Genomic DNA, 19,894 nt, shown 5'->3' with positions numbered 1-19,894 from the left:
ACCCTTAAAATACCTAGAATGCTCTAGTTCTGGGTTCTTTTTCTTTTGGGCCTTAAGGAAACTAAGTTCTGGGTAAGTCTACTAAATGTTAAGTCAAATATTAAATAGCTGTGCTTCCAGTATGAGTTGATGTCAAGTATGTTCTGGGGAATGGGACCCCGTGCACTGACAAAAGGTGACAGTAACCTACAGGGTTATGTACTAGCCTGAAGGCACATTTAATTTGTAATTTTATTATTTTAATTAACTTTTATGTTCATTGGTGTGAAGGTATCAGATCCCCTAGAACTGGAGTTACAGTTGTGAGCTGTTATGTGGTTGCTGGGAATTGAACCTGGGGTCCTCTGGAAGAACATCCAATGCTCTTAACCGCTGAGGCATCTCTTCAGCCCCTAATTTTTGAGACAGGATTTCAACTCTATAGTCCTGGCTGGCCTTGAACCAACAGGTCCTGCCTCTGCCTCACCTAGCACTGGGATTAAAGGTGTGTGCCACCACACCTGGCTCTGGGATGCCCTTACTCCCACCGTCTATCTCAAGCATCATTTCCTCCTGGAGAAGAGGAAATGTGTCCATTGCATCTGCCTTCAAGATGCCGAGTAACTTAGGATAGAATTGCTAGAAGGGAGATGTGAAAAGCAGGTCTTGCTTGGGTGGGAGTGAATGAGAGCTTTCCAGCCACTCGGTCACTCAAAGCTCCAAGAAGCGCTCATAGAACTGTACTCCAAGGGCCAATAAAAGCTGGGGAGATGCAGAGGTGGGAGGGAGCTTCAGGCTGTTGGGTCTTGTCCAGGCTTTTCTGAAAGTCAGAGTGAACAGATACACTGAAGGAAATGTGACCACACGGATGTGTCCTTATTTGTTTTCACCAAAGGAAAGAAATTTCTCCCGTTAATTTTCCGGAAAGTTGTCACAGTGTGCTTGTCCCAGATACATTCCAGTGCTCACAAACTACAAAGTGTGGTATTCAATTTCCAAATATTGAAGCTTTTCTAGAGATACATTTGTTGTTACAAATTGTGTCTTCCAAAAGTATTTTGAAGGCTAGGCAGTGGTGGCTCACCCCTTCAATCCCAGCACTTGGGAGGCAGAAGCAGGCGGATCTCTAAGTTAGAGACCAGCCTGATCTACAGAGACAGTTCCAGTACAGCCAGGGCTACACAGAAAAACCCCGTCTCAATGTTTTTTTGTTTTTTTTTTTTTGTTTTTTGAGACAGCGTCTTTAGATAACCCTAGTCAGTAGGGAGGAAGCTTCCTGGTCAGTATCAACTTGATTTCTCCACACTCCACATCCTCTGACCAAAGCTTGTTGAAAGAAATACTTTAAAATTTTTCTCTTACCCCCACTTCCTCCTCTGCCCCCTTCTACTCTCCTCCCATAACCAACCCTCTCTTGTATGATAGACTTATGCAAGGAGGTTTATTTATTTAGAGACAGGACCTTGTTTTCAGCTGAGGCTTGCCTGGAAAGACTTGAGACCCTCCTGCCTCCACCTTCTGAGCTGTGTGCCTGGCTTACAGGCATGTGCTACTTACTAGCTCCCCCCCCCCCGTGTGTGTGTGTGCGTGTGTGTGCGTGCGTGCGTGTGTGTTGGGGGGCTATCATGTGGAGGTCAGAGGACAGCTTACAGGAATCTTTTTTCACCGTGGGTTCTGGCACAAGCTCCACCCACAGAACACTCCACTCTGCGTTTTACTTTCTAGACTGCATTTATTTAACCTGTGTTTACACATGTGTAGACAATATTTAGTTTCAAAGACAAGGCAGCACCTGCTTGGTGAGACCATGAGCTAGTGTATTTGTTAACATAGCAAGAGGATAATGAAATTGAAGCTTGTGGGTTGTGGCCCTGAACGATTTTCTACACCAGGTGCTTTTCTGAAGCTCTGCTCAAGGTTTCTTTCCAGCCACACAAACCCAGGTAAGGGCTGTAGGGTCACTTATTTGACATCTATTTATTATGCCTTGAAATTTCTTTTTTAGGTCATCCTTGGTTGAAATCTGCATAGAAAATTTTATTTCTCAGAGGTGCTACTCATGGATATCTTAAATGGGGGGAGGTATAGTAAAATACGGGTAAAATGAAAATAGAGAAGGGGTGTGGACCAGGGAAGCCAGGTGCTGGTGGAGGATGGAACCAAAATGAAGGCTGTACAAAGAAGCTGTTTGGGAACCTATGATCTTGCAACCTGTCTTAGTAATTTTTCTACTGTTGACTAAACACCATGACTGAAGAAAGCTTAGCGTCTGATTTTGTAAAACTTTAAGACAATTCTGAACCCTCTCAGCCTCCGTGCCTTAGTGCTTCCCCTCCTCCCCTAGGAACCAAGGACCTAACAGCTACACATGCACGTGTGTTCTCCAGAAATTGGGGCAAGATAACCTTTAAGATGTTGACTTAGTTCCTGAACAATTACCCACACATATATGTTTTGATTCAGTCCCTAGGAAATGGGGTCAAAGTGACCTCTTACCTCATCTGATCTGGCAACAGCTCTCCAGCCAATTATTGGTAATAGCCCTTTCAAATAAGCCAATCATAATAGTCAAAGAACAACGCCCCCTCGCTTCTATGGCCTTCTCCTTTAAAAGTAGCCTGTACCAGCTATTCGAGGTCTCTCGGCTTTCCGAATGCTGAGGGACCCTGTCATGACAGAATTAATAAAATCCTCATGCTTTTGCATTGGCTGTGGTGTGAGAGGTGGTCTCTGGGGGCGACTCCTCCTCGGTGTTTGTGCTAGGGTCCAACAATTTGACTTCTGGTTTCAGAGGGTTAGAGATCATGGTGGCAGACGGCAGGAACAGCTGAGAGCGCACACCTTGATCCACAACCACAAGGGACACACACACACAGACACACACGAGAGAGAGAGAGAGAGAGAGAGAGAGAGAGAGAGAGAGAGAGAGAGAGAGGTGCAGTGGGGATAAAGTTATTTTGGAATGAAGGGAATGAGTGTTTTGAAACCTCAAAGCCCATCCCACACCTCCTCCCACAAGGCCAAGGCCATATCACCATATCACCTAATCCTTCTCAGTTTTACCAACTGGGGACCAAGTATTCAAACATGAACTTGGTTGTCTAGAGCTGGAATTTAAAGAGCCTGGATATCACTGCCTTCTTAGGAAAATATCTAAATGATGGCAAGAGATACTTTATTTTAAAAATGAGCAAAAAGAGGCGTGTCAGAAACATCACCTGACTTCAAGTTACAGTGCAGAGCCATGGCAAGAAACAAAAGAAAAAAACCCAGCATGATAATGGCACAGAAACAGACATGTAGACCAGTGGAATAGAAACCAGATGTTAGCCCACAGCAATACAGCTGTGTGAGTCTCAACAAAAGCACCCGAAACACACACTTTGTAAAGAGGCAGCAAGCTGCTGGGAAAAGCGAAGACATAAAGACTAAGATGACATCTCTATGGTCCACACTATGCAAAAAGCATCTTAAAGCAGAACAGATGTTAGTGTAAGATTGGAACAGTGGGAAGGCTTCAGTGTAGAGGGATAGGCTATCTGTTCTGTATAGGATTTGAGGAGCTCAGGGCATTGCGAGAATTATCAAACCAGATTGTGTAAAATTTAAAAGCCCCCACACACAGTGAGGGAAAGCGATTGTACAGAATGGGAGAAATACTTCCCAGATATTCAACAGAGGATTGAGACACAGCGCATATAAATAGCTCAAAATCTTAATGCCCCCCAAACCAAACATTCCAATAAACACTTGCACAAAACAAGCAGAAAACTTTCAGGTGAGGGTGTAGAAGCTGCCAGCAAATACAGGAAGAAATGTCCTCTCTTCTCAGCCACCAGGGAAACACAAATCAGAGCTACGTGGAGAGTCCATCTCTCTCCATTCAGAAAGGCTAGCATTAATAAAACAAGTAACAAGGAACTATAAAAGTATTTGCTGGTGAGGAAGTAGGAAAAATATCCCTTCTACATACCGGGGGAATGTAAAGTACTTTGTTTGCTATGCAAATTAGTATGGCATACCCCTGTATATTTTATTATATTATATAGCATACAATCATACATTACATTATATAATAATAACCAGGACTGGAGATATGGTTCAGTGGTTAAGAGCATTGGCTGCTCTTGCAGAGGACACAGTTTCAATTCCCAGTACTAAAGGTGGCTCACAGCCAGTCCTAAGGGCTCTAATGCCCTCTTATTCCCTCTGTAGGCACTGAACACACACACGTACACGCTTCACAAACATATGCACAGCAAAGCACCAATACTCATATAAATAACTAAATGAATATGAAATACATAAACAAATGTAGAACGACTGGCAGTGCAGCCGTGCCTCTTCAGGGTGTGTACTAACACGAATAAAAACTGACGATACAGTACTTGCTTGCATCTGTCCACAGTGGCACCAATCACAGGACACAAGATACAGAATCCATCCAGGCACCTATCAACAGGTTCATTGGCAACTAAATACTATGTATGAGCATGATAAAAGTTTCCAGAAAGAAAAATGAAATCATGGTATTATTTATTTTTTTGCAGGAAAACAGAAAAAAATAGACTGTGATCATGCTAAGTGAAATAAACTACCCCAATAGAGATATGTATTACAGGTTGTATTCCGAGTGTGAAACTTAGGTGCATGTGTGTGTTTGAATGTGTGTGTGTAGATCAGTGAAATTAGAGGACTGTGTGTGTGTGTGTGTGTGTGTAGGACAGTGAAATAAGAGGACTGTGTGTGTGTGTGTGTGTGTGTGTGTGTGTGTGTAGGACAATGAAATAAGAGGACTGTGTGTGTGTGTGTGTGTGTGTAGGACAATGAAATAAGAGGACTGTGTGTGTGTGTGTGTGTGTGTAGGACAATGAAATAAGAGGACTGTGTGTGTGTGTGTGTGTGTAGGACAATGAAATAAGAGGACTGTGTGTGTGTGTGTGTGTGTGTAGGACAGTGAGGTAAGGATGCAGAAGGGGAAAAGGACGAGGAGATATGAAGAGGTTAACACGGGGGTGGATATTGTCTGAGTGTCAAAGTTGCACGGATGTTGATCATGTCACTCTAGACCTCAGTTGTTTGTACAATTACAGAGAGAATTCAAATATACTCTAACTCAACTTCCAAATTGCACTATGTCAACAATGAATTTGTACAGCAATGACCGCAAAATAAGATAAAGTCGCAGTAGTATAATGTAGCAATTGGTGATATATTTGTATTTAAAGAAACGGAAAAATGAAAAAAAGAATTTAGTTTCTTTAATGTTGTGTGTTTTCCTACTTCATATAATACATTTATATCATTTTCATTTAAATTAAAACTACGTGTGATTGTATGCTTGGTTGAGAATCATTCTCTTCTGATTGGGATGTCAACCCTTTTGTGCTGCTGGAAAACTGAAAGTGTCATGAATCACAGCCAATTTAAATTACATAGACGCCAACACAAAGCATCATGCATTGCTCCGCTAATTAGAGGCAGTGATATTCACTTCCTTGAATCAAATTTCACTGTACATCATATCATTGTCAGGGTCTGGTGCTAGCCTGGACCATAAATTATTTCTCTTTGGACCAGACCCCAACATAAACTATCTCTCTTATTAATTAACTATCTCTTAGTAAATAAACTATCTTATCTATTTTCCACCTGATTTGCATTTATGAATAAAGTTAACATTTCTTCAAATATTTTTAAATTGTTTAATTATTTTATTGCATATGCATGTTTGTCTGCATGTGTGTACACACATGCATGAAGATGCCTGTGGAGACCAGAACGGGTGATACATGCCTGGGAGCTGGAGTTACAGGTGATTGTAAACCACCTGATATGAGTGCTGGGATCCTCTGACAAAGCAGCAAATGCTTTTTGAAAAAGCATATTTTATGTATTATTTAAATTTTTTTCATAAAATATATTTTGATCACATTCTTTCCCCTTTTCTAACTGCTCTCAGATCTTATCCTTCCTCCCAAACCATGCAATTTCATCTTTTCTCAAAAAAATCCCCAAACAAAAAACACAATAAAAAGCAAACCAAAACAATAAAAAAGCACACACACACACACACACACACACACACACACACACACACACACTCACACAAACCCAGAAATTTGTTTTGTATTGGCCCATGTGTCATAAACTTGCTGCTTACACATGTATGTACACTCAACACAATTAAGATACCAACCTTTAGCTCTATATAAATGTGTATCAGTGACTTGATTCATATGATCTAGTGGGAATGTGATGGCTAAAGGAAAGGCGCTCTCTGCTAGGCATCTGTCTTTGGTACCCACCAGCCATCCATCTCTGACTTAGTCCTCGGAAGATAAGTTCCAGCAACATTGACTCAGTGACCTCCACCCAAATGTCCAGTCATGACCATCTACTTGCTGTAATATAACCAACTGCTTTTTTTGTTTTGTAAATTTCTTACACAGATATCCAAAGATTGTTTTGAGTCACCGTAGCCACTTAAACTTGGCAGAACAGACTAATTTTTGCTTGCTTGAAGGTCTTGTGGTTTTAAAAAAGGTTTAAAAAACCTTTCCCCATACCCCTCCTTCATGACATGCTTTAAGGCTGTCATCTTGCTAGCAGCTAATCAGTAAGTCTTTTAACAATAATTTGACTGAGTCTACAGTTTTCCCAGGGGTCACAAACTCCACAGTAATACTGTCATGAAGCTGCTCATTACAAGGGACTCGGGACAAGCTTTCCGTCAGAACGCTTGGCCAACCTCTGTCCTACTGGAGAGGTTGTGGACCGGCCACCTCCAGCCTCTCTAGTCCCATGAGACTGCAGACTTCAGAATGTATCTCCCTCCCCAAGCAACTCGTGTCTTAAAAGGAGTCACATGATTGAACAGAATTGTCATGTAGACAGTGCCTTAAGGGTAAAAATGCCACTGCACACAACTATGGATTTAAAATTATCTTAAAGAAACATTTCTAGAGAGTTTCTGAACTAACCGGGGACTAACAAGTGAGAGAGACAACAGGAAGGTGACACTGTGCCTTCTGGAGGGAAGGGGACCACATTACTGCTCTTCCTGTGGACCCGAGTTCAGTTCTCACCACCCACATCTCAGGTTCACAACCGACTGAACTCCAGCTCAGGGGGATCTGACCTCTGGCCTCTGTGAGTACCTGCACTCATGTGCTCTTACCACACGTGCACACATAATTAACAAAATTAATTAAAAAGTCTGGATGATGCCATGAAATGTTTGTTTTAGGAATTTTTATTCCTTTATTTTAATTTTTATGCATATGGGTGTTTTGTCTGCATGTACATTTGTGTACAGTGTGCATGGAGTGCCCTGGGATGCCAGGAGAAGGCACTGGATCACTTGGGACTGTGGTTATGAGCTGCCCCATGGACGCTGGGACTTGAACCTGGGTCTTCCGGAAGAGCATAGATGCTATGTTAACCACTGAGCCATCTCTCCAGCCCTAATACTTGTACTTTAAGGAGTAAAATTATGTGGATGATGGGTATAATCATGTTTAACTATAAAAACATCATGCTAAACATACATTTATTAATAATTATTGTGTTTAATTAAAAATAAAACTGAAAACCAATCTAGAAGTAAATTGTGTTTTATAAATTGGCTTAGGACTTTAAAAATCCTTCCTTGAAGTCATTTCACGGTTTTGCTTTTACTCTCTGCACAGTTCACCTGAACCCTGGGCAAAAGTAAGTATTTGGCACTGAGGGATGGTTGAGAGCAGCAAACTCTGGGGGTGACCAGCGGGAATGAGAGAGGCTGCTCCTGAGTCCATCATTGTGACATCACCAAGCCAACGGGGGTCTGTTCTTTCTGAGGTTCACACACCCCTTCATACTGACCATGCGGTTATTTTGATGATTTTATCCATTTTTCTTCCCTCATTTGTGTGTTCCTTTCCTGTGTCATAAGCGTGTCTTTATACCATCTAGAAAACCTGCCAATGACAGTTTGTCAACAAGGACCCTTCAAATAAATGACACCAAAGATCCCAATCCAGGAAAGTCTGCCCCATGTCAGAACATGGCAGGGACATTTGTCATTACTCCTTGTCCATCGCCGTTAAGTTGTAACACTCCCCAAATAGTTACACGTTAAGATTTCTATTCAATAAAATGGCAAAAAGTAGTTTAATAAGAACATAAGTGGCTTATTTAGAAAACTTTAGAATATTAACCTAAAAGACTAATGAACCATGTTAGCTACATGAAAGCATTGGGGGCAAAAGGCCACAGAAACCCAGACTGAAAAGGGGAAGAAACGAGAGCCTCCCCGAATGCAGTCCAAGAGCACATTCATTCTCTACCTCCGAGTCTGTTGTGAGGTCTGGTCCCCGGTACCAGTCCAACTGTGGCAGAGACAAACCAAGCTCCGCTATTTCCGCTGACTCGGGCTGGCTTGCTGGCCCAGCTCTCTTAGCAGGGGCTGTGTCACGGCACCGCCCGCTCTCCAGCACAGCGGTGCTCGGTGCTCAGAGTCTCCTTCCCGGAGACTGCGTTGAGCTCCCCTCGTGGATTCCAGCTGAGATTCCAGGGTCTTAATTCTGAGTTCCATCTCACCTATCGTGACCACTTCATCCGCATCTCTTAAATCCTTAGTTTTGTTTTGATCTCTTGCTTGGATCTAAAGCAAAAAGTACAAAATTCCAAAACAATTAACCTTCGAACAAATACTTGGCTCTTGTTCCCTTTAGTTAAGAATCATCAACTCACAGGTAGTTGTAAGTATGTTAAATAAGATAGTGGGATTTAAAAATTTTTATTACTAATGTCAACTGCATCATATTTAACACATAAAGTCAGCATGGTGGCACGTGGGAGACAGAGGTAGGTAGATCTCTGAATTTGAGGTCAGTCTGGTCTATATATTGAATGCCTGTCTCAAACAAAACAAAACAAAACAACTAAAACCCAATTAAAGCCAGGCAGTGGTGGCAGATGTCTTTAATCCCAGCACTCAGGAGGCAGAGACAGGTGCATCTTTGTGAGTTTGAGGCCAACCTGGTCTACAAAGCAAGTTCTAGGACAGCCAGAGCTGTTACACAGAGAAACCTTGTCTTGAAAAATCATACCCACACCCCCCCACAAAACCCCAAACCCCCAAACCAAAAACTATTAAAAAATTTAAAACATAAAAATAGTAAATTGTTTTTCTTTGAGCCTGGAGCCCTGTGTTCTGAATTACCCTCATGCTAGCTCCAATGGAGTTTCATAAGTCACAGAACAAAAGAATCAACTCAAAAACATTTTAAAAACATAACTGTAAGCCGGGCGGTGGTGGCACACGCCTTTAATCCCAGCACTCGGGAGGCAGAGGCAGGTGGATCTCTGTGAGTTCGAGGCCAGCCTGGTCTACAAGAGCTAGTTCCAGGACAGGAACCAAAAGCTACGGAGTAACCCTGTCTCGAAAAACCAAAAAAAAAAAAAACAAACAAAAACAAACAAACAAACAAACAAACAAAAAACAAAAGCATAACTGTAACTTAAGGAAATATTTAAGAGTGTGTTTAATTTTCACATAGAGCTTTTTTCTTCTCAATTGTCTTAAGCCGCAAATGATTGTCTAATTAAAATATTGTGGAAGATCAATAATTTTATTTGTAAACTTGTTACTAACCTAGACATATCTGGGATGAAGGAACCTCCCTTGACACATTACCTCCATTGCATCGGCCTGTGGGCAAGGAGATGTGGAGACCAAGCCTGCCTTGCTTCACTGGAGTTCCTGCGTTGGTTTCTTTCAGTGTGAGTAGGACCTGGAAGCCTGTTATAAACACATTCCTCCTGTCTTAGGGTTGCTCTTGCTGTGATGAAACCCCAGGACCAAAAGAAGTTGTGGAGGAAAGGGTTTATTTGGTTTACACTTCCAAGTCCATCGTGGAAGGAAGTCAGGGCAGGAACTCAGGACAGGAACCTGGAGACAGGAGCTGATGCAGAGCTCATGGAGGGGAGCTGCTTATCGGTTTGCTCCCTATGCCTGGCTCACCTGCTTCCTTATAGAACTCAGGACCAGCACCCACGGGTGGCACCACCCCTAATTGGAGGCCAGCGGCTCTCCCCACCAATCACTAATTAAGAAACCCAGATCTTGTGGAGACATTTTCTTTGTTTTATTTTTGTTTGTTTGTTTGAGATGGTTGCTCTGTGTAGCCCTGGCTGTCCTGGAACGCCTGTAGCCCGTGCTGGCCCCGGACTAAGAGATCCACCTGCCTCTGCCCCTTGAGTGCTGGGATTAAAGGTGTGCACTACACTGCTCAGCTGGAGGCGTTCTCTTAACTGAGGTTCCCTCCTCTTAGATCACTTTAACTTGTGCCAAGTTGACATAAAAGTAGTCAGTTCACCCCTCCCCTAGCTGTTTTCAGTCAGTGGTTTGTTTGTTTGTTTTACAGCAATAGAAAAGCAAACCAGAACAATGACACACACTGAAAACTTTGAAGAGACAGATGCTGTTCAGAAATCTACAAAGTCAACTGCTGTTATGGGAAGAGGAGGAAACGCAAAGGGTATAGTCCACATTACCGCTGTGCTGAAATGAGTTCAAGCATGTCGCTCTGTTCGGGTTACACGGCTCTCACCACCTACCGCATGCTCCTGCATCCAGCTTCTGCAGTGAAGAACTTCTTCTTCTAAGTTCTTGTGGCTCTCGAGGAAGCGTCCGCACTTCTTTTGTTCTGTTTTTATCGCTGCTAGCTCCTGCTCCATGAACTGAAGTTTTACAACCATGTGTAGATACTTGTAATATGTAGTTTCCCAAGTTTCTCTCAGCTTGTAGAGCTGTATGAGTAGAAAATATGGTTTCACGGTGAGGGATGTAAACTGAGACTAGTCCAGGGCAAAGCCATTGGACACCGATGCCGGCTCAGCTAGTCCAGGGCAAAGCCAGTGGACACCGATGCCCGCTCAGCTAGTCCAGGGCAAAGCCAGTGGACACCGATGCCCGCTCAGCTAGTCTAGGGCAAAGCCAGTGGACACCGATGCCCGCTCAGCTAGTCCAGGGCAAAGCCAGTGGACACCGATGCCCGCTCAGCTAGTCCAGGGCAAAGCCAGTGGACACCGATGCCCGCTCAGCTGTAATAAACTAAAGCTACACTCTATAACAGACTGTTAGAATGTACTCCATCTAATTAGCCCGAAAATAAGCAACATTAAACCCAGCAGAATGACAAAAATATTCTCTTTACACAGTCCTCTTCGTCAGACACACCTGAATCACGCCGCCATTTTCCACGCCTAGTTTATTCTTTCATTAATAACATGGTAAGTTACACACCAGCAGTGCCTGTAATTTCTTTTCTTCCTTTCTCCCTCCCTTCCTCCTCCCTCTCTTCTTTCTTTTCTTTTACTTTGTGGTTTTATTTTTTTGAGATAGGATTTCTCTGTGTAGCTCTGGCTGTCCCAGAAGTTACTCTGTAGCCCTAGCTGTCCCTTAATTCAAAGATCTGCCTGCCTCTGTCTCCTGAGTGCTGGAATTAAATCCACCACCACCTGGCTAGCCATATGATTTTTTTTGTTTGTTTTTAAAACAAAAATATTCTGATTCAAGAGCACTGCCTTGCAAACTTTTCACTCATTTAACAAAATACAGGAGTGCATTGAAAGACGATAGCGACAAACTGTAGTTGGCTGTATTGGGGTAATAGGACGTCAGGATAAGTAGGGTCTGACTAAACTTACCTTTGTTATAATAGTGGTCTATGGTTGTGGTTTTACAACCCGACCCTGAGTGCGAGCTTATTTTACTAACTGGTCTCTAGTATGGGCATTTTGTTAACACAGGATCTCACTGTGTGTCCCTCGTTAGCCTGGAACTCTGTGTAGTCTGGTTTGGCCTCGAACTCACAGAGATCCATTTGCTTTTGCTTCCCAAGTGCTGGGATAAAGGCTAAGTCTGATATAGCTAACACATGGATTTCCATAGGGGAGCAATACTTAGTAAGTTAGAGCTATGATCATAATTTCCTTGCCATGTTCCCTGGTTACTACAGGATGTTCAGGGGCTGTACTCTGGACACGAGTTTCTCCCAATGGGCTGACCTATTGCCCTGTAATCTTGGCTTGAGCTGTGGGGCTCTAGTGAGTTAGACACGAGAAGGTGAAAGAAGGAACTGTGGTGCCCCAGAATGAAGTGGGTGCTGTGAAGAGGTTCAGCTTTGGTTCTAGCACAAAATCAGATATCGGGTGCTTATCACTTCCTCCTTGCTGGGCGAGAAAGAGGCTCCCAGGGCCTGGGAAGCAGGGGAAGCCCACAGGCTCAGGAAACTCACTCAGGTTACATGGTAGGCAAGGCCTTTCCAGAGGTTTGAAAGCAGGAATTGCTGCGGAGAGATGCTCTCCAGCAGAGCGGCCTTCATGCTGTGAGGGGAATACGGGGAGGCACAGCGGCCTTTGCTCTTGTCAGTTACAGCAAATCCATTAGGCTTGGGTAGAGCTCTTATTTCTTTTTCTTTTCTTTGTTGGTTTTTGAGATAAGGTCTTTCTATTACGTAGTTAAGTCTGTCCAGAAACTTACCATGTAGACCAGGCTGGCCTCGAACTCACAGAGAACCACCTGCTTCTATTCGTGAGCAATGGGATTAAAGGCTCCGCCACCATGCCTAGCTTTGGAGCTTTGGATTCTTTTTTTTTTTTTCTGGTCTGTCATCTAGACCCCATCTCTCCAGAAAACTCGGACAGCACCACATCAAAAGAGAATCTAACTGCCAACTGTAAGAGTCATTTAACTGAAGCTGACATCTCGTCCCTTTTCTTAGTAAAACACGGATGTGAGCTAAAAGGAAGTGATACAACTTAAATACTGTCAGCAGTGAACTGGGTCAACAGATTGTGTGACCACGATTTGAGGAAATGAGAGCAAAGAGGGTTGTTAGGTGAGAGCCCAACTGTTTCAATGGAGAAGAGAGAAAGAACCAGCCATCTTTAAAGGCCAGATCTTATTGTGTTACGGAATCAGCAAGGAATAAGCTGGGCACATTAACTTCGCCAAATAAAGAGCTTTCCATGCCTGAGAGCAAAGGGACTGAAGGGGGGTTAACTCCTCCTCAGCTGCACCCAGGGGAATTAACCCCTCCTCAGCTGCACCCAGGGGAATTAACCCCTCCTCAGCTGCATGAAGATCCTGACTTTTTACAGTCAGAGCCCCAAGTGGGATCAGGTCAGAAGAGTAACAGATGACACCTTAGCCACCGGAGTTGCTGATAGCTTTTTGACTGCTCCTCCTTGATTGGCTCATTTCTAACCTTATTTGCATGCCAGTTAGGGCCCAGGGTCCATAATTTCTTATGTTCTGGGGCTGCAAGAGCAGAAGACTTGAGAACTCAAGAGTGGAGTCAGAGAGAGGACTGCTCGCATGACCGAACTTCTGCCCCCTGCACAGAGTTCTCTTGACTGAAGCCTTCTGGATGCACCTGCACCGCTGCTCCTCTGGTCTGTGAACTGCAGGCTTGCTCTGCAAGAGACCGTTCCTGGCTGGCACCAATGCCCTCTAAGAGCCTTCCAGCTGGGACATGTGCAGTCACTTGTTTGGCACCAAGAAGTCTGCTGAGGGCTTACAGCTGGCATACTACCAACCTTTCTCTGTGGGCATCCTGTTGCCATGGAGGATCTTGGGGCTCTTATTTTCCCATTCATATTGTTATTCCCTCGTGGCAAATGTTACCCTTAGTTTTCCTTTGCTGTCTTTCCAGTAGGATAGGCGACAAGAGCAGGAAGGACAGTCTACTGTATCTTCTACTGTCCCTTTAAGAAGGGGAAGATCAGCCAGATAAGCAAATTAAACAGACCTATAAGTGCTGAGGAAATAGAAACAGTCATCAAAAGTCTCCCAACCAAAAAAAGCCAGATGGTTTCAACTCAGAATTCTACAAGACTTTCAAAGAAGAACTAATACCAATACTCTTCAAATTATTCCACACAGTAGACAGAAGGAGCATTGCCAAACTCTTATTAGGCTACAATTACCTTGATACCCAAACCACAGAAAGACATTGCTAAGAAAGAGAATTACAGACCAATCTCACTCATGAACATTGATGCAAAAATACTAAATAAAACACTAGCAAATCGAATCCAAGAACACATCAGAACCATCATCCACCATGACCAAGTCGGCTTCATCCCACAGATGCAGGGATGGTTCAACACAAGAAAATCTGTCAACATAATCTACCATATAAACAAGCTGAAAAATAAAAACCACATAATTACCTCATTACATGCCAAAAAAGCTTTTGACAAAATACAACATCCCTTCATGATAAAGGTCGTTGAGAGAGCAGGGATACAAGAAACACACCTAAACATAATTAAGGCAATATACAGCAAGCCAACAGCCAACATCAAACTAAAGGGAGAGAAACCCCCAGCGATTCCACTGAAATCAGGAACAAGACAAGGTTGTCCACTCTCTCTATATCTATTCAATATAGTTCTTGAGGTTCTAGCTAGAGCAATAAGACACCAAAGGGAGATCAAAGGGATACAAATTGGAAAAGAAGTCAAACTCTCACTGTTTGCTGATGATATGAGAGTTCACATAAGTGATCCCAAAAATTCTACCAAGGAACTTCTACAACTCATAAACACTTTCAGCAATGTAGCAGGATACAAGATTAACTGAAAAAAAATCAGCAGCCCTCCTTCACACAGATGATAAATGGGCTGAGAAAGAAATCAGAGAAACATCCTTCACAATAGCCACAAACAGCATAAAATATCTTGGAGTAACTCTAACCAAACAAGTGGAAGACTTGCATGACAAGAACTTTAAATCTTTGAAGAAAGAAATCGAAGAAGACACCAGAAAGTGGAAAGATCTCCCATGCTCTTGGGCAGGCAGAATTAACATAGTAAAAATGGCAATCTTATCAAAAGCAATATACAGATTCAATGCAATGCTCATCATAATCCCAGCAAAATTCTTCAATGAAGAATGGTATTCAACTTCCTTTGAAAAAGCAAAAACCCAAGATAGCCAAAACAATCCTGTACAATAAAAGAACTTCTGAAGGATCACAATCCCTGACTTCAAACTCTACTACAGAGCTACAGTACTGAAAACAGCCTGGTATTAGCTTAAGAACAGACAGGAGGACCAATGGAACCGAATAGAAGACCCGGATATCAATACACACATCTTCAAACACCTGATTTTTGATAAAGAAGCAAAAAATATCAAATGGAAAAAAGAAACATATTTAACAAGTGGTGCTGGCATAACTGGATATCAACATGTAGAAGAATGCAAATAGGCCCATATCTATCACCATGCACAAAACTCAAGTCCAAATGGATCAAAGTCCTCAACATAAAGCCAGCCACACTGAACCTTATAGAAGAGAAAGTGGGAAGTACACTTGAACGCATTGGCACAGGGAACCACTTCCTAAATAGAATCTCAGCAGCACAGACACTGAGAGAAACAACTAATAAATGGCACCTCCTGAAACTGAAAAGCTTCTGTAAAGCAAAGGACACGGTCAACAAGGCAAAACGACAGCCTACAGAATGGGAAAAGATCTTTACTAATCCCACATCAGACAGAGGTCTGATCTCCAAAATATACAAAAAGCTCAAGAAACTGGACACCAAAAGATCACATAATCCAATAAAAAAATGGAGTACAAACCTAAACAGAACTCTCAACAGAGGAATCTAAAATGGCTGAAAGACACTTAAGGAAATGTTCAACATCCTTAGTCATCAGAGAAATGCAAATCAAAACAACTCTGAGATTCCATCTTAACACCTGTAAGAATCAAAACGCTGATAACAATTTATGCTGGGGAAGTTGTGAAGAAAAGGGAACACTTCTGCATTGCTGGTGGGAATGCAAGCTGGTACAACCCCTTTGGATGTCAGTGTGGTGATTTCTCAGGAAATTAGGAAACAACCTTCCTCAAGACCCAGTAACACCACTTTTGGGTATATATCCAAAGGATGTCCAATCATGCCACAAGGACATGTTCTCAACTATGTTCATAGCAGCTTTGTTTGTCATAGCCAGAACCCGGAAACAACCTAAATGCCCCTCGATCATAGAATGGATAAGAAAAATGTGGTACATTTACACAATGGAGTACTACACAGCAGAAAAAAATAACGACATCTTGAATTTTGCAGGCAAATGGATGGAACTAGAAAACATTATTTTGAGTGAGGTAACCCAGACACAGAAAGACAATTATCACATATACTCATTTATAGGTGGTTTTTAAACATAAAGCAAAGAAAGCCAGCCTACAAACCACAATTCCAGAGAATTTAGACAACAATGCGGACACTAAGAGAGACTTACATAGATCTAATCTACATGGGAAGTAGAAAGTATAAAAAGACAAGATCTCTTGAGTAAATTGTGAGCATGGGGGCTTGGGGGAGGATTTTGAAGGGGGGAGGGGAGAGGCAGGGAGGGGAGCAGAGAAAAATGGAGAGCTCAATAAATATCAATTAAAAAAAGGAGAAGGTCTAAACTGGAATGAAGTTATTGCTTCCACCCCAGCAACTTGTCACAGAAGACAGCTGGTGATAAGCCACACACTCCTGAAAAGAGTTCTCACCTGAGAAATCGACTTGATTTGGTCCTGGCTTGCGGGACCCAAAGCAAACTCCCATGTTTATGATCAATTGAATCTCAACAAAATGCTGCAAAACCTTTCTTAAGAACAATATTTTTAGCCATGGTGGCGCACGCCTTTAATCCCAGCACTCAGAGGCAGGCGGATCTCTGTGAGTTCGAGGCCAGCCTGGTCTACAAGGGCTAGTTCCAGGACAGGAACCAAAAGCTACGGAGAAACCCTGTCTCGAAAATCCAAAAAAAAAAAAAAAGTATGACATAAGATGCACAAATTCTAAGAAAAGGACATGGGCACATGTCATTGTGATTGAATCAGGCAAAATTTTGTGTTAGGACATTAAAGCCTAAACAGTTGAGCAGACTCCATCACCATGCGCCAGCGTGCTTTAGAGACACCGCCAAGGAGTGCAAAGGCTAGAAGAAGAAAATACCTGCGTGTTCATGTGCCTGATGAAGAATTCACATCCAAGATATACAAAGGACTACAAATACCAGTGAAAGGTTAATCCAATTTAAAGCCGGAGAAACAATCTATATAGACCTCCTCTATGAGGTACACTAACCGCCAATAGGTCCATGGAAGACCCCTGTGCTCCACATGTTAGGGGAATGTAGATGTGACCCACCCACCATGTCATGGAAACTTGGTTTAGTTAAAAAAATGGAAAAGTCAGTGCGGTCATTCACACCTTTAATCCCAGCCCTCCAGGGGCAGGGGCAGGGGCAGGGGCAGGGGCAGGGGCAGGGGCAGGGGCAGGGGCAGGGGCAGGGGCAGGGGCAGGGGCAGGGGCAGGGGCAGGGGCAGAGGCAGAGGCAGAGGCAGAGGCAGAGGCAGGTGAGTTTCTGCAAGTTTGAAGCCAGCCAGGGCTGTAGAGTGAGACCCTGTTTCAAAACAAACGAACAGAAGTAAAAAGATGGAGTGAGTGTTTGCAAGGAAGTGGAAAAGTTGTAATGCCCTTCAGGACTAGTGGACAGAAGGTGGCAGTCACTGTGGAAGGCACACACTGCTGGTGGCTCCCCAGAAGAGCAAGAGCGCTGTCATGTGACTCAGCCAGCCAAGAGAAAGGAAGCCGCTTCGAGCAGAACTTGGGCTCCGCACTGCCAGAGCAGTGTTAGTAATCAAAGCTCAAAATGGGGCCAACCCAGAGGTCCATCGATCGGTGAGCATGTAAATAAAATGTACAGCTTGCCCATATAACGGGACGCTATCGGCAAAGACGGGAAATGAAGTGCTTACAGATGTTCCAACGGGCTGAACAATAAAGAATGAAAGGAGCGGGACGCCAAGGCAGCCAGGACGCAGACTGTGTGTCTCTCACACACCGTTCAGAGAGACGACCTTGACAGCAGTTAAGCGTACTGGGTTCCTTAAGTCTCAGCATGAAACAGCAATTGCTGAGAGGTTTAGGGCATATTTGGATGTTAAAAATACTAAAAAATTGAGGTGATATTTGCGTATCTGTGAATATACACCCTGTTACTGAATTGTAACGCACACTTCAGCTGACTGGCTTTCCCAGGCTGTCAACTACAGCCCATAACGCTGCTGGCAAACAGAACCGACAAAGGTGCTTATGATTGTGACATTGTAACAGTGGACTGTTTGTTGCTAAGTCATTTGCCAGCATTGAGAGGGGCTGGAGAGATGGCTCGGTAGTCAGGAGTCTTGTTGCTCTTCCAGGGGACCTGAGTTGGGTACCAGGTATCCACATGGTGGCTCACAATCATCTGTAACTCCCTGCCCTTTTCTTGCCTCTGAGGGCAGTAGGCATGCAAAGCACTCATACCATAAAATAAATAAATCTAATAAATAAGATATAAAGAGAATCATCACAACTCACCTTTAATAGAAAAAAAATCCATTTTATTGATTTCAAGTCAGTGAAGTTTTTTTTTTTTAATCTTTTACTGGCCAATGAATATATTTATCCAAAGCAAGAGATATTGAATCTTACAGATTATTGAAATTACCTCATGCCTCAGCGTACTAATTGGGATATGCATATCAAATTGGCTGGTTTTTAAATCTCCAGGACCACTGAGTCCTCTGCCTTCATGCTTATTTAGCTTCTTTTTTGTCTCCTCAAAGAGTTTCTTAAATCTGTAAAAATGTACAGAATTGGCATATGAGTGTTTCCAGGATCAATATTTAATAATTTGAGCAGACAATATGCAATATCATAAAAAGGAACAAAACTGTAAGTTATGAATATCTCATTTGTCTCAGCCTAAAATGATTTGAAAACATTCTAATGAAATTATAATCTTTAAATTTTTTTTGTGTGTGTGTGTTTTGCCTACATGTATGTATGTGCACCACATGTATGCCTCATGTTCATGGAGGCTGCAAAAGGATGCCAAATCTCCAGGCCTGGAGTTACAGATGGTTATGAGTCACCATGTGGGTAGTAGCAACTGAACCTGTGTTCTCTGGAAGAGCAGCAAGTGCTCTTAACCATGGAGCCATCTTTCCTGCCTGAAATTATAATCTTACTTTTTAAAATTAAAATAGAATTACATAGTTTTTCTCCTTTTTTTCCCCTCTCACCAACCCTTCCCATGTACCCCTCTTTCTCTTTCTCAAATTCATGGATTCTATTTCTTTAAATATTGTCACATGTATTTAGTTCTAAATATATACATGTACCTGCTCAGCACATCTAATGTTACTTGTATTGGACAGCCAGTCGGAGGGCTCTTCCCTGGGGAAGACTGTTTCCTCCATTCCCAGCGTTTCTTATGGCCTGCAGCTGAGGCTCTATAGGCTCCCTCTTCCATGTTAGTGTGTCATGTTGATGAGATTTCATGGTTGTAGCTTCTTGACACTCCATCTCACAGCAAGCTCCATGTTCCTTTGTCTCCTACAGCCTTTCCACTCTTCCTCTGCCCTGATTCCTGAGTCTTAGGTGTGGGAGATAAGTTGAGATGCACTAGCTGAAACTGGTCACCGCACAATCACTTGCTCTTTGCATTTTGATCAGTTGTGAATTTTTTATAATTGTCTCTGTTTATTGCAAAGAGACATTTCTTTGAAGAGGTGCAAGAGCTACACTTATTTGTGGGTGTAAAGAGAAATGTTCAGAAAGTATTAAGAAATCACACTGGTTTAGTAAAGTAGTGGTTGTAGGTGTTCCTCCAAGATCCATGACTTCACTTACCCTGTGTGATTGCTTAGGTTTCCATACCAGGCATGATTCCCCTTTTGTTGAGTGGGCCTTAAGGGAACTGTTGGTTTCCTCTAAAGTAGTCATACCACTACTGCACCCTTACAGATATTGTGCCGTGCTGGTTGTTGTAGTTCATAGGCATCCCAGCTAGGTG

General features: G+C 42.9%; 1 protein-coding gene across 1 annotated transcript in view; it reads right to left on the bottom strand.

Annotated features, from left to right (window-relative positions):
- Positions 1–8,377: 8,377 nt before the first annotated feature.
- The window catches only part of LOC142832391 (uncharacterized), a 128,888-nt gene continuing 117,371 nt past the window's right edge, over positions 8,378–19,894 (bottom strand). The window contains exons 30-32 of the mRNA XM_075942807.1: positions 18,545–18,674; positions 10,585–10,776; positions 8,378–8,626 (exon numbers count right to left, since the gene is read on the bottom strand). Of these exons, the coding sequence (XP_075798922.1) occupies positions 8,378–8,626; positions 10,585–10,776; positions 18,545–18,674 (571 nt within the window). The remainder of the gene's footprint in view (positions 8,627–10,584; positions 10,777–18,544; positions 18,675–19,894) is intronic.

This window comes from Microtus pennsylvanicus, chromosome 12 (genome assembly GCF_037038515.1).
Source record: "Microtus pennsylvanicus isolate mMicPen1 chromosome 12, mMicPen1.hap1, whole genome shotgun sequence".
Lineage (NCBI taxonomy): Eukaryota > Metazoa > Chordata > Mammalia > Rodentia > Cricetidae > Microtus > Microtus pennsylvanicus.
The sequence above is the reverse complement of the archived record's forward strand: the minus strand, read 5'-3'. Positions and strand labels throughout refer to the sequence as shown.